The 13,378-nt window shown below is 29.5% G+C and overlaps 3 protein-coding genes and 1 long non-coding RNA gene across 12 annotated transcripts in view; 2 read left to right on the forward strand and 2 right to left on the reverse strand.

Moving 5' to 3' along the window:
• Positions 1 to 986: 986 nt before the first annotated feature.
• Positions 987 to 2,262, reverse strand: LOC122630573 (histone deacetylase complex subunit SAP18). The gene is made up of 4 exons (XM_043815188.1): positions 1,989 to 2,262; positions 1,685 to 1,791; positions 1,364 to 1,558; positions 987 to 1,229 (listed from the first exon to the last, which is right to left on the reverse strand). The coding sequence occupies exons 1-4, from the start codon at positions 2,058 to 2,060 to the stop codon at positions 1,136 to 1,138; spliced, it is 468 nt and encodes a 155-aa protein (XP_043671123.1). The 5' UTR covers positions 2,061 to 2,262; the 3' UTR covers positions 987 to 1,135.
• A 218-nt stretch (positions 2,263 to 2,480) lies between these two features.
• Positions 2,481 to 8,184, forward strand: LOC122630462 (dual serine/threonine and tyrosine protein kinase-like). 7 transcript variants are annotated; one of them, XM_043814972.1, is made up of 5 exons: positions 2,481 to 2,726; positions 4,356 to 4,500; positions 4,570 to 6,999; positions 7,070 to 7,213; positions 7,974 to 8,184. In XM_043814972.1, the coding sequence occupies exons 1-5, from the start codon at positions 2,646 to 2,648 to the stop codon at positions 8,030 to 8,032; spliced, it is 2,859 nt and encodes a 952-aa protein (XP_043670907.1). In that variant the 5' UTR covers positions 2,481 to 2,645; the 3' UTR covers positions 8,033 to 8,184. The 7 variants fall into 7 exon arrangements, with proteins under 7 accessions (XP_043670907.1, XP_043670901.1, XP_043670902.1 ...); XM_043814966.1 differs by lacking the exon at positions 7,974 to 8,184 and having other exon boundaries at positions 2,484 to 2,726; positions 7,070 to 7,854; XM_043814967.1 differs by lacking the exon at positions 7,974 to 8,184 and having other exon boundaries at positions 2,496 to 2,731; positions 7,070 to 7,854.
• A 96-nt stretch (positions 8,185 to 8,280) lies between these two features.
• On the reverse strand, positions 8,281 to 9,296 carry LOC122630463 (COMM domain-containing protein 7-like). Its single transcript, XM_043814973.1, has 2 exons — positions 9,090 to 9,296; positions 8,281 to 8,698 (listed from the first exon to the last, which is right to left on the reverse strand). Exons 1-2 carry the CDS (start codon positions 9,136 to 9,138, stop codon positions 8,523 to 8,525), a joined length of 225 nt encoding a protein of 74 aa, XP_043670908.1. The 5' UTR covers positions 9,139 to 9,296; the 3' UTR covers positions 8,281 to 8,522.
• Positions 9,297 to 10,718: 1,422 nt separating this feature from the next.
• LOC122630453 overlaps positions 10,719 to 13,378 on the forward strand; it is a 13,866-nt gene continuing 11,206 nt past the window's right edge. The window contains exons 1-2 of one of the 3 annotated variants that reach the window (XR_006327484.1): positions 10,719 to 10,984; positions 11,149 to 13,174. This is a non-coding gene — a long non-coding RNA (uncharacterized LOC122630453). The remainder of the gene's footprint in view (positions 10,985 to 11,148; positions 13,175 to 13,378) is intronic. The other 2 variants (XR_006327483.1, XR_006327485.1) reach the window with 2 other exon arrangements.

Here is a 13,378-nt window from a genome sequence, read left to right on the forward strand (position 1 = left end):
ATAATGTTCCTTTATACGTCTTTCTAGTGTAACGGTCAAAATGAATATGGCACCAATAACCGATATGTGAATATTTTTACATGCAATGTCAAACGTGTAATTTTATTTAAAGAATTGCCAAACGAACGAAAAGTATTTATGTAAATTCCGTCAACGTCATACATCGTCACCGAATCTCGCGAAAATAATGAAATTATCATTATGGAAAGTGTCTAGAAAAAAATCGCGTTAATGCAACGAAAAATAATGCGTTGTGAAAAAAGACGAGAATACTTCGATAATCGCAATAACATTAATGCGATTTAAATAAACAAGATGGATGACATCGATATTTCGATATAACGATCTTTCGATATAATTAATGAATGTAACGATTAATATATTGAAAAGTACGTTTTTACCTACCTTTCAAATAAATATAAATTAATGAAATCTTCCAACTCCTTAGGTTAATCTTTCCATCTTTCGCGTTCACGCACTTCGCGAATAAGAAATTTAAACGAATGAATAATTAACGGATATAGATCTCAAGTATGATAAGCTACACGTGCGACTACAAACGAAGTGCCCTCTACAAGTGGTACATGGTTGGTATTGCAGATTCAATAGTTTTTCTTACCGACATAACATAAAATATTGTAAACAAAGAAAAAAATATGTTTCATTATATTTTTATACTTATATAAAATTCTATCAAATATCTGACAATATATTTTCATCGATTAATGTAATGTACTATTTCCTGTTATATTTGCGATTGTCGATAAATAAGATATTCTCTATAAAACAGGAAACTGTACAAATTTACTTCATTGGTACATACCGATATCTGTTTCTACAATAACGTGCGACATGTATAATTACAAAAATCAAGGACTAAAGCGTATTAGAAAATAGATAGGAAGCTAGGTATTAGAAAATAATTGTTTCATTTGGATTATTTCATTAGAATAAACAAATATCATATAGATAAATAATATCTTAGCTTCTTTCAATCGTATCATTTATTATTACAAAACATAATTTATGCTTCTTAGAAATATACACTTTCTAAAGTCGCTTTATTTCCTACGATAAATTTATCATTATAGCCACTTATATAGATTTATAGAGATCAGAGAAAATTTATACAAAATTAATATTGACGAAGTCCGCCACGTCTGATAGCAGGTTGCATCATTCTATTGGGTGGTGTTATAGATATATCCAAATAATCACCTATAGTAAACCTGTAATTACATTGTGGATATAATAAACATCAAAATTCTATTTATATCTTTGAGATGTTATTACGATAACAACAGGGTTATTATTAAACATACTATTAAAAATATTATATCACAATTATATACAATAGACACACCGTGCTTGTGCAAGAGTTTTATTATCATCTGCTCCTTTTTGTCCCGAACATGTAACACCAATTTCTCTCATTCTATAACCAGAATTTCTTAATTCTGGAGTTACCAAAGAAAAATCAAAATACGTTCCTTTACTCCGTGCATCTGGATTTACTTCCTTAACCAGGCCTGTAATTTCCCTTAAAGTAGCATCCATCCTTTGCAAGCAAATATGAATACTAAGTAATAAAAACTTGTACGAAACATGTATTTCACATAACAAGTTAACGATTCAAACGAATCGGAAACCTACTATTAAAACATAATTATCGTTTTTACTTTACCATGTATATATTTGCAATTCATTGGAAGGTACATTTCCTCTACTGTATTCCATAATATTGTGATGTCGTCCAGTATTGCAGAAAACTCGAAGCAAGAGAGGACACGTCTGACAAAGAAAACAATATAACCTTAACCTCAAATTCTTTCAGATTACAACGATCGATCATATAGTACATATTGCGAAACTTAATTTTAAAATATTAATGAAATATTCTTAAAAACGTGTTTATATATATATATATATATATATATATATATATATAGACATATATATATTCACATTCTGAACAGTATATTACTTACCTTCTCTCGATCTACCGGCTTTTCAGGAAGCTGCTTTTCATCGACAACCATAGATTCCAATGCCGATGTCATATTTATCGAATAATATTCTAACGAGAAATACTTATTACGCTTCTTAAAATAAAATGTAATAGAACGTTTCCTAAAAACGCGGCAACAGATAAATCGTAGTTTACTGTGTTGTTAAAGATGGCGTAGATGACGTAGTCAATAAATTGTTGATATCGAATCAAAGATCGTTTCGTATTTTCTCGAAAGACGAAGTGCTACGTGATTGGTCTTTTCAAACTATACTTTTAACAAATCATTCGACAATTTTTATTAATTATTTATATACGTATTTATATATGTAGTATATAATAAAAAAAAAATCTATCGATATTACATATTAATAACCTCAAAATAAATGATTGATTCTTTATTAGATTATTATAATTTTACATCATTAATAAGATATTAAAATATTAATAATATAATATTAATCTATACGACTTATATACGGTAAATAAATAATTTAATATTAATCATTAAAAGTATCGTGTTCGAACGTTCCAAGCAAAGTACATTTTAAGAATTCACGCTGGAAAGTATTAGGTTAAAAAGATTACGTATTGCGTTGCGGAAGTATACAAGTTGTCGTCGAATAGTAAAAAAGAAATGAAGCAAAACAACAGAAGAGACGTATGTCTTACAAAAGAAAAGAAAAAACAAAAAGAAATCACGAGATACGATCGCATTGTGAGGTAAATATTATATATACGTATATAAATTATATAGGTTAATGTACTCTCATGATCTAACAAATAAGATTATTAAATAACAAAGATCGTAATTAATAATTTAGTTTAAAATAACGCTGCGATAAGGTAATATCTTTTTTATCTGAAATTTACATTAAGCTTTCATTTGATGAAAAAAGAAACATTTTTGATATCGAGCTATCGTTTATTAAACGTTCACCGAGAGGTCGACGAGGCAATTTGCATTTGCTTTTTTCAAACGAATTATCATTAAGAAGCGAACGTGCGGTTTCAAGCGGATCACGAACGTGTCACAGAACGCCCTAGGAGAATCCATTTTATAAATTTTATCTAACAATGGAAGAGAAAAGAAACGAAAAAAAAATACTTGTTGTTTGTCCGATCATTACTTTCTTACGTACATACTCTTCTTGCTTCATCGATATTAAAATATGATGTTAATATGACAGAGAAAGATACATATATATATATATATATATATATATATGTATACCAAGGCCTAAGTAAATGGCGCATACAATTTTATCTTTCAATTCTTTCTATTTTCTTTGTATAATGGTTTTATATATATATATATAATATATCTGTGTATTGGTACAATATGATTACAAAACGTACTGTGAATCCTCACAAATTCTCTTTAATTAAAACGACCGCGCTCGTTCTTTTACCATCGGAAACAATCGAAGAAAACCGAAGATCATCGAATCGTTGCAGTCCGTCGATATGCGTTGATCTGTTATTTACTCTGAACTTTTAGTCTTATTGTTTTTAAACAAACGACAACGCGTGGTACCAACTTTTTTTCGTCTCCTACCTCCTTCTCTTCCTTCTTCTCTTCTTCATCATCATCATCTTCTTCTTCTTCTTCTTCTTCTTCTTCTTCTTCTTCTTTTCGAGCAACTTATTAAACCGACTGTCAAATCTGATCAAAACGTTTACATGATATATTACGTATTGTAAATATACGTGGATTTTTATTTGACGACGAGAAAAAAGTACATTTATAAATACGTTCTATGAGGAACGAGTTGTCGGAGAATCTTATGAATAATTACTACGTCAGTCGGAAAAATAGAAATTCTGATTTATAGTCGTGCCGACGGTACCACGTTTTTTTTTCTACTCATCCTCTCACATGTGTAGAGCAAAAAAAAAAGAAAAGAAAGACAGATTGTGCGAATACGAGATAAACGAATAAAATAACTTCGATGTTTTAACTAGCATGAAATATAATATGAAGAGTTCAAATATTAAATCGTGTAGTTAAGAAATGCGTATGTGTCTTACCTTCTAAAATCGTATTACTGTGATAAGATGCCTTTAATTAACGATTCGATGATTTCCTGTAAACTTTCAAAAAAGTATGTTAGTTCGTGAAATAAAGATAATTTATTCAAATTCAATACTAGTCTATTAATGTGATGTTTACAAAAAAAAAAAAAAGAAAAAAAAATAAATAAATAAATAAAATGGAACTTAATTTGACACATATGTATATATGATCAGTTTATCATTTTTATATTAAATGTCTAGAGATACAATGTGTTATGTTATCGGTGAATATTTTTGAGACTATAATTATATAGTTGGAATAATTTTATAGATTGAAAGGAAAGGTTTAAAAATGGTAAGCAAATTACCACACGAATTCAGAAAATACCAACGTAATCGTAATCAATTAAGGCACATCCTAGAAGAGACTCAACATGCCCTAAAAGCAATTAATTTAGAAAATTTCTTCCCTGGAGGTAAATATTAATTATATATGTTCTTATTTATATCTTTGTGCTATATCTAATTATCTATTGATGTTTCAGAAAATATCATTGAACAGTTATTATCGCCATTAACTTTAAACAGAATTGTACATATTTTACAAAATTCTCCAGCTATAGTTGTATTCGGCCAAGATAATAAATCTAAAGCAGCATTAATAAATAATTTATTTTCTACCGAGGTTTTACCAGCATCTAATGACTTATGGAGGTGGATCAAATTTAGTCATGGTCATACGAATCATGTCAATCTTACATTGGGTCTTGAATACGAAGTTGTGGTAAAATTACAAGCCAATGAAAAACCATGGAGTACGATTCCTATAGAAGATTTGACTAAATCTGGAAATGAAGATATCGTTTGCCCAACGGTGCTCGAAGTTAAACTTGATTCAAATATATTAAAAGATGGCGTTCAAATTTTTGTAGTTCCAAATAACGGAGCAGTGAAAATTCTTGCCAAAGGAACCCTTGGTATTCTACCGATATTTCTTTATGCCTTGGGTGAGCAACCTTTATCGGAACAACAGCTAGAAGAATTAAGAGACCTGAAAGAAACATATCCTTACAATCCTGTATTATTCGTATCGTCGCTTGTAAATATTTCATTGGATAGTATTGATGCGGGATTGACAGAATCGGAACAACATAGACTTCAAAGTACGATAACTCCATGCGATTCTAATCAATCTAAAGATAAAGATGATGTTGACTTCGATAAAGTAAATTCTCTTGGATTAACATGGCTAGATCAACTAACTAATTTAGGGTATCTTGGAATGGAAGAATCTGTTGAAGTTGATCAATTAACATGGTTAGTCGGAGGTCAATGCGTTAGTACTAGCAATATTATAAATTCGTGCAAGAAAATGGATAGAATTTTATATTTTATTAAAGGTTGTCTTCAAAATTATCTTGTTAATGCAAGTAATTATTTAAATGAAGTACATACAACTAGTTTACGTAAATTTATCCTAAGTGCCTTTGATATGGCACGTCAAATTCAGATTACTCCAAGGAGAATACAATATGCTCAACAAAAGGAAAATGAATTGTATGCTAGTCTGATGAAAATTGTTAACGATAAGCAAGAAGAATTAATGGAATTAATAGAAAATATTATTCAGGAAATGAAAAATGATATATATCTGTCAACTGGAGATTCACAACAATATCAAAACTTTCCTTTTGATAATAATGAAAGGGCAGAATGGTCAGTGACGGTACAAGCAGCCACCTCAGAAGTGCAAAGATTTGTACTTGGACGTTTGCGTGAAAAAGTGGCAAAACAACTTGTAAACTCTGTGAAATGTTTAAGAGAAACATTTATAGGCACTTTACAACGATGCTTATTGAGTTTAGAGAAAAGTTATGATCATGAATCTTCGTTACTAGCTAGTGATGCTTTGAAACAAATACTTTCTGCAGCTTATAATGTAGAACTTCATAACTCATCGCCATCTCTTGTACATTCTTTTCTAGAAAGATTACGACAACTTTTTAAATCTCTTCCTTTGCCATGGGCTCCTACCCCAACCTTGGATGTATCTTGGAGGAGAAAGGTTACTATTGACGTTTTAAATTCTTTATCCGCAGCAAGATTATCAAAAACAATTTCAATGCAGTTCAGAGATAAGTTAAAATTGTCTCATGATGCATTTCAATCGGCTCTAAAGTCCCTTGAAAATCATTATTCTGGAAAGTTAGAAAGGACTGAGGAACAAAGGATAGCTATACGAAAATTCCATGCACCAAGATTAGCTAGATTAGCCTTGGAGTCCACATCAATGACTGATGCTGTTCGTTTTGGTATACCGCATTATGGTAAAGAAATTGGGCGTGGTCAATATGGTGTAGTATTTGCATGCGATGGTTGGGGAGGAGCTCCAGGACCTTGTGCAGTTAAATCTGTTATCCCACCGGATGAAAGACATTGGAATGACTTAGCAATGGAATTTTATTACACCAGATCAATACCAGATCATAAAAGAATTGTGAAATTAAGAGGTTCGGTTATAGATCAAACTTATGGAAGTGGATACGGATTAGGAACTGCAGTTCTGTTAATTACAGACCGTTTAAGCAGAGATTTGTATTGTGGAATAAGAGCTGGATTGTCTTGGTTAGAACGTATGCAAATTGCGATTGATGTTTTAGAAGGCATACGTTATCTTCATTCTCAAGGACTTGTTCATAGGGACATTAAATTGAATAATGTGCTCCTTGATACTGAAAATAGGGCAAAACTGACTGACCTTGGATTTTGTATCACAGAAGCTATGATGTCTGGAAGTATTGTAGGGACACCTGTTCACATGGCTCCAGAACTTCTATCTGGACATTATGATAGTAGCGTAGACGTATATGCTTTCGGCATTCTTTTCTGGCACATATGCGCTGGGCATGTCAGAGTGCCATATACCTATGAACAATTTCATAACAAAGAACAATTATGGACAAGCGTAAAAAAAGGTAAAAATTATGATTTTCTGTTATGTTTTTATATTCTAAAGATATTTAAATTTATCTGCTTGTTTGAAAGGCATTAGACCAGAACGTCTGCCACATTTTGATGACGAATGTTGGAAATTAATGGAGCAATGTTGGGCTGGAGAACCTTCTAAACGACCATTACTTGGAGCAATTCTTCCAGTGCTCGAATCTATTCAACAAAAAGCAGAAAGAGGCAAGTCCTTACAACAACTCAGCGAACTCAAGCTACAAGAGAATTCCACATCTGAATCAAAAAATCCTGCACTGGCACTAGCAGAACCTTATAATCAAAGAGGTGCCATTGTTAGTCCACCTCCTGTTAAACGTAGGAATTTTAGAACAGTAAAACCTCCTGTCTTTCACATGACAAATCTCTTTCAAACGAGTGTTTGTTCAAATCTGTATGTGCAAATGCGGGAGTTTTAAATAATTTTAGTAGTTTGACCTGTTAATTAATTTTAAAATTTGATGAAAGTTTCCCTTTTAAATGCATGAGATGTGCTTGGAAAATAATCCATTATTTTTGCATTCATTAATTTGATATTTCTATAAATAGTATTTTCTCAATACAGTATTAATCTGGCGAATATGAGTTTATTTATCATCTGAAATGCAAAATACATCTCTTCGTTTATTTAGCTTTATTATTATTCAATGATATTTTCTAAATTGACTGATTCATTATCAAAAACATCTCTTGCCTTTAAATGTGTTATTTGCCAATATTGCATTTCCTATAATAGATATTGATATTAAATTAAAAAAACATAAGCTCTTTCTGTAATGTATATTCGTTGTTGAAAAATAAATAAAGATTTCCTATTTTTTATTAATATTTGCATACCATCATTTGGCCTTTTAATTATCCAATATAGAAGATCACAGAATATACACAAACTAATTGTCTTAATAAATTTCATTAAAAAATTTATAATATTCCGTATTAATTTCAGATAACAAATTATGCAGAATTCAAGCAGTTGGATCAACACAGTGGAATTTAAAAAGTTAAAACTGTTAATACATTTAAAGAAGACTAGTTTATCTCACAATCAAATAAAATACTAAAGTTGCATAAACACTGATAGATATATAGTATTATCAATCCTACTTCTATAGTATGATTCTTAACAATTTTATAAGATGTTGAAACAAATGAGAGGATAATCTTTGAAGTTATATAAAACTAATTTTCCTTAATTTTATATATAATAATATATAGGATAACAAAATTTTTAGATGTAAATAAGAGGCCCACAATTTTGTAAATAAAAGATAGATTATCTATATTTGTATGCACGTGTTATATGATAAGTGTTTGATATTTTTACAAAAATCGATTATTTATTAAATAGAAAAAAATATTACTTCGATATATTTTAACGTATTTATCGTCGATTTCAATAAAAAATAACATATTACTTATATTTTATAATTAACATCAATGTAATTACATGTTGGTAATATAACATTTATATTACTTTTATATATAATTAAGATAATTAAACTAATAAATCTAGATTAATCTTTGCTTTCTCTAGATCATGCAGAAATTTATAAAATTCAGGGATACTCATCTCGATGAAATGGTCTTTTATTCTACTACCTTCATCGAGACATAATTTCAGCTGCAAAAAAGATTTGCCAACTTTGTCTGAATCACTACTTGCGGCAGTTACTGAAAAAAAAAAATGAACGTAAAATTACAAAACAAATAATATAATATCAGTATTTATTTCTTTAAGTATTTTAATAATTATACTAATTTTTCAAATAATAAGCATCGTTACTTAAAATGTATATTTTTTTATACTTCTCTAGAAAAAAAAATATATATATATATATATATATATATATATATATATAAAACAATCTCATATAAGCATAACAAAAAATGTAATTAGTCATTTATAATAATTAATAAATTAAACATTAAAATTTTGTTGTTAAATTTATAATTTATAATAAATATTATATTATGTAAAAACAATTTTCACAATTTATTGCGCCATCTTCTTTTTTTTTTCTTTCTTCTCTCTTTTTTTTTTTTTTAGGTTAATTATTCTTACCACCGAATCTCCAAGATATATCAAGTATTTTACTGATCGTTTTTTCCATTTTCTATAATAAATATTAATTTTTCTAACTCAATAATTTTGCAAATGTTTATTTTACATATTTAAAAAGGAATATATAACAATTTCATAGGAGTGAAGTTAGGAACAATTCACGACTGTCGGATCAATACTATGACGTTCCGCAGATACATTAAGGCATGATAGAATTACCCATTGTTGAAGAAAATAAATGATTAATGAATCAAATTCGCAGAGATGTATCGTCCTTATAAAATAATATCTCGAGCTTGACAAAATACATATAAGAATCTATTAGAACATAGAATGGAATTCATTACAATACTGGCTTTACAAAACAGGAATTTTCTTTTATCGTTCGATTGACAAAAAAAGATAATCTAGTATTATCTTAACTATAAAGCATTCTAGTATTATCTGTTTGTAAAGCAAAAATGTAATATTATCGATGATTTATTCACTCTGTGAAATATGATTCGATTGTTATCGATATTTGTTCGATGAAACAGAAATCTAGTATTTCTCACACATATATATATATATATATACATACATATATTGTTACGTCATTTATTGAAAATAGCAACGATAAATCTGTATATTAACGAAAATAGTATTTAATCGAGTTTATTTCTATGAAAAAGAAAACTAACGTGTTTACTAACCAAAGTATAAAAAGTAACTAGTTCGAAGTCTATCAAAACATCGAAGTACTTATATTGCGCTCGTCCATAATAACTTAACTTTGAACGAGAGGCACATCTTCCAGCAATATTAACTTATTTGATATTAAAAGAACGAAAGTCATTAAAAAATCGTACGATCTTTAATTTAAATATTAAAATGAGATTTTGTCCGTTAAAATCAGGCAAGAATTATACTTCGGTTTATCCTTGATGTAAAGCATTATAAAAACAGCAGCTATGAACAATTTGAAAAACCACAGAATAAAATTACAATTTTAACGAAGTCTGGCTTGTCTTTCTACGAATAATAGACAGAAGTTTTCCTTTCTTAAAAATGTACGTACATAAGATACAACGTTTCGTGTTATCGTATTTACTAAGGCGAATGTATAATAGGATAAATAAGAATTTTTAAAGTATAAATATTCCTTTAAGAAAAACAACTATTTCAAAAATTGCAATATTTTATAACATTGGAAGTAACAATCATTTGATTTATATTTGTTTTGTTCTCTATAATCAAGGATTATATATATTTACGTAGACACACAACCATACATATTAAAAAACAAAGATCATATTTTCAATATCGAAATATATAGTATAACGATTATAGCATTTTTTAATAGATTTTATTTGTTAATTTTTCATGCGTATCCTTTTCTTTTGTTAATTTTTATTGATAATGAAATATACGCGTACATACATGTATATATGTACGTGTGTATATTTTTATTTATATATACGTATATATAAATATAAATGTATATAAATTTATAAATAAATATTTTTGCATGAATTTATTTCATCGAGTCTATAAAAAAAGTAGAAATTTCTAAATGATTTTCCTCTATCTCGTGGAACTGTTATCCATAATTTGATTTATGCATGTTCCGTCTTGTAGAGGCGTGGTAGTAGTTCGATCGGACGCCATTTCCTTCGAAATCGTTGATAGTAATTGAACGACATTACGTGCGATTGAATTCGTAGTTCTAAACTCGAACTAGTTAGAATTTAATTTTATCGCGATATCGATTGCCAATAGGATTTTAGAACGACGCACGGAAAATAACAATTTCGTTGAAAAATACGTTTACATCTTGTTTTTCCTTAGTAGGGTTACGGAAAAAATCGAACATCATTATAGAGGTTATTCCTTCATGAAGCGATTTTGAATACCAAGTAAGATCATTTTCTTTCAATTTTTTGAACGTTCATCTTGAACGCTTGATATATCAATGAAGAAAAGTATAAAAGAAAAAAAAAAAAAAATAAAAGTAAGAGAATAGATAAAGGAAAAAAGCAAAAATTAAAAAATGGACGTATTTTTTCTATTAATTTCAAAGTTTGACCAACTAATACGTATCAAGTTACCCAATATGTCAGTGGAGGATTAGTGTTTTCATCCCTCGAAGCCAACGAAGTCAATAACATCTCCCGTACCTAATGGCTAGACTACGTATATAAATTTGGAGATATACCAGCTGACAGGGAACTCTTAATTACCAGCAAGATTGATAGATTCGCCTGAAACAAAGATACATCGCCCAAGCAGTAATATGAACGACGTAATATGGATCTACTACTATTCGAGTACCAAAAATGGCAGAAGATGGATCTGACCGCATGAGGGCGGTTCACTTGTTTTTCCGTTATATAAGTTTTATACGTATTATATGATCTCAAACATATTTAATTTCAAATCTTTATCTTGTGCTTCGGATAACGTCTTTAGCTTCTATATATAGATTTTTTCTTCCGTTATACCTGTGTGTTATGGATCCTCTTTTCGTATGGTTACCGAGTATTAACGGAGTATAATTCTATCTACTATCAAGGACTTCTACCAACAACGAAGAGACAGGTTATATGATCTAGGTATAGAAGCCTTTAGTGGACCAAACGTATATATGATATTGTGAGAACGAACTTTATGGTGTAGGATAAGAAATTCTATATCCAGATTCATGTTCTCTGTGGTAAAATTCTCTGTGGTGTACTCCGATAGACGTATTTATTCTCGGTGTCTCAAAGCGAGTGATATTAGAGAGAAAAATATGACAAACGCTGTGATGTATATCCGTCGTAAACAAATAAATAAAGATTTTCCCATTTTTGATTAATTCCCTATTATACAAATAGTACTATTTGACTTTTTTAAATTAATCTATATGTAAGAAAATGCAATATATTTAAGTTTTAATGAATTTTTTAACAAATATGTGATATTTTGTATTAATTTCAGATAACATATGAAGTTTACTCCAATCGACGTAGTGAAAATTCAAAGCTATTAATATATTTGGAAAAAATACTACAGTCAAGTAAAATACTGAAGTTGCAGAAACGTTGATTCAAAGTAACCGATGTTTAATAATTTTATAACATGTCGAAGTAAATGGAGAAACAGCCTCTGAGGGCATATGAAATTAGTTTCTCTTATATATAGTAAACGGGTAAAAAGAATCGTGCTTTTTAAAAGATAAAAAAATAAAAAATATACGATATAGGCCGATGCAATAAACGTATTTTAATTTCTTTTAAAATTCAATCTAAAGTCAATGTTAATTAATACCGAGAAAAGTAATATTTGCACAATTTCTTTCTCATTACCTTCAGATAAAGTACGTAGAAAGTAGATAAATGTATTCCTTGTGCAACGTTCTGATTGGCTGACCTCGCATCTACTACGTTGATCAAATTCGATAATGGTTTAATGCATAAATTCATAGACGATTTCCCCGGTTAACTTCCTTCAAATTAATCTTGCATAAATTCTGTCAGGGGTATGAAGTAAAATGTTCGCCATGAGGAAAATCGGTTAACTTGAAAGAATACAATTTGCTTAGTCTACCGATCAATTTTCCGCATTAATTTTACGCTTCGTATTTCCATCATTTGAGTTATTAAATACAGTTGGACTCTCTCAAGGGAATAAATGAAACGTAATTATAAATAATTAATATTTGCACGAGCTAAATATTCGAGCTTCTAACTCTGCTCGTATGTAATTACGTGAAAGGTTGTTAGAACGTTGGAAACGAAGCATATAAAGTAACTAGTTTAACGATGGCTTTGCCTTTGAAAACGTAGCTAATGAACGTGAACGGAAGCCTTACGATTACAATTGGATTTGTGCTTTGGAACGGAGTATTAATTATTTTTGAATATTTTTTACCACAATGCATCCATTATCGAAATATCTACAAACGTTTAAGCACCATCAGTAAAATTACAATTTCGTCGATGAATACAGTTCCGCTTTGTTCTTCCGCATGATAAGTTTACGAAAGCCAAAGAAAAAAAGAAATGAATATCGTTGGGAAGGTTATATACTCCTTTATAGCGGGAACTTTAAACAACGAAGCTCAAGTAAGTAACACTATTTTCGATAAATCTTTTGGTGGTTCGTAAATACGTTCGAGATAGTAACGAAAAAGGAAAGAAGGAGAGAAAGACAATAAAAATAAAAATAAAAAAAAAGAAGGGAGCGAAAGACAGAGGAAGAGAGAGAGAGGGATAGAGTGAGGGAGAGGGAAAGGGTGTGGGAGAATGGGCGTGAGAGAAAGAGAGGGG

This window comes from Vespula pensylvanica, chromosome 7 (assembly GCF_014466175.1).
Source record: "Vespula pensylvanica isolate Volc-1 chromosome 7, ASM1446617v1, whole genome shotgun sequence".
NCBI classification, from domain to species: Eukaryota; Metazoa; Arthropoda; class Insecta; order Hymenoptera; family Vespidae; genus Vespula; species Vespula pensylvanica.

Excerpts from the sequence above, each read along its gene's own strand:
- LOC122630573 (XM_043815188.1), bottom strand. The coding sequence starts at position 2,060 with ATGACATCGGCATTGGAATCTATGGTTGTCGATGAAAAGCAGCTTCCT. Across the intron at positions 1,559-1,684 it reads GAATTGCAAATATATACATG|GATGGATGCTACTTTAAGGG; the intron begins GTAAAGTAAAAA and ends TTGCTTGCAAAG. Across the intron at positions 1,230-1,363 it reads AAAACTCTTGCACAAGCACG|GTTTACTATAGGTGATTATT; the intron begins GTGTGTCTATTG and ends ATGTAATTACAG.
- LOC122630462 (XM_043814966.1), top strand. The coding sequence starts at position 2,646 with ATGAAGCAAAACAACAGAAGAGACGTATGTCTTACAAAAGAAAAGAAA. Across the intron at positions 2,727-4,355 it reads TCACGAGATACGATCGCATT|ATTGAAAGGAAAGGTTTAAA; the intron begins GTGAGGTAAATA and ends ATAATTTTATAG. Across the intron at positions 4,501-4,569 it reads AGAAAATTTCTTCCCTGGAG|AAAATATCATTGAACAGTTA; the intron begins GTAAATATTAAT and ends TTGATGTTTCAG.
- LOC122630463 (XM_043814973.1), bottom strand. The coding sequence starts at position 9,138 with ATGGAAAAAACGATCAGTAAAATACTTGATATATCTTGGAGATTCGGT. Across the intron at positions 8,699-9,089 it reads TATATCTTGGAGATTCGGTG|TAACTGCCGCAAGTAGTGAT; the intron begins GTAAGAATAATT and ends TTTTTTTTTCAG.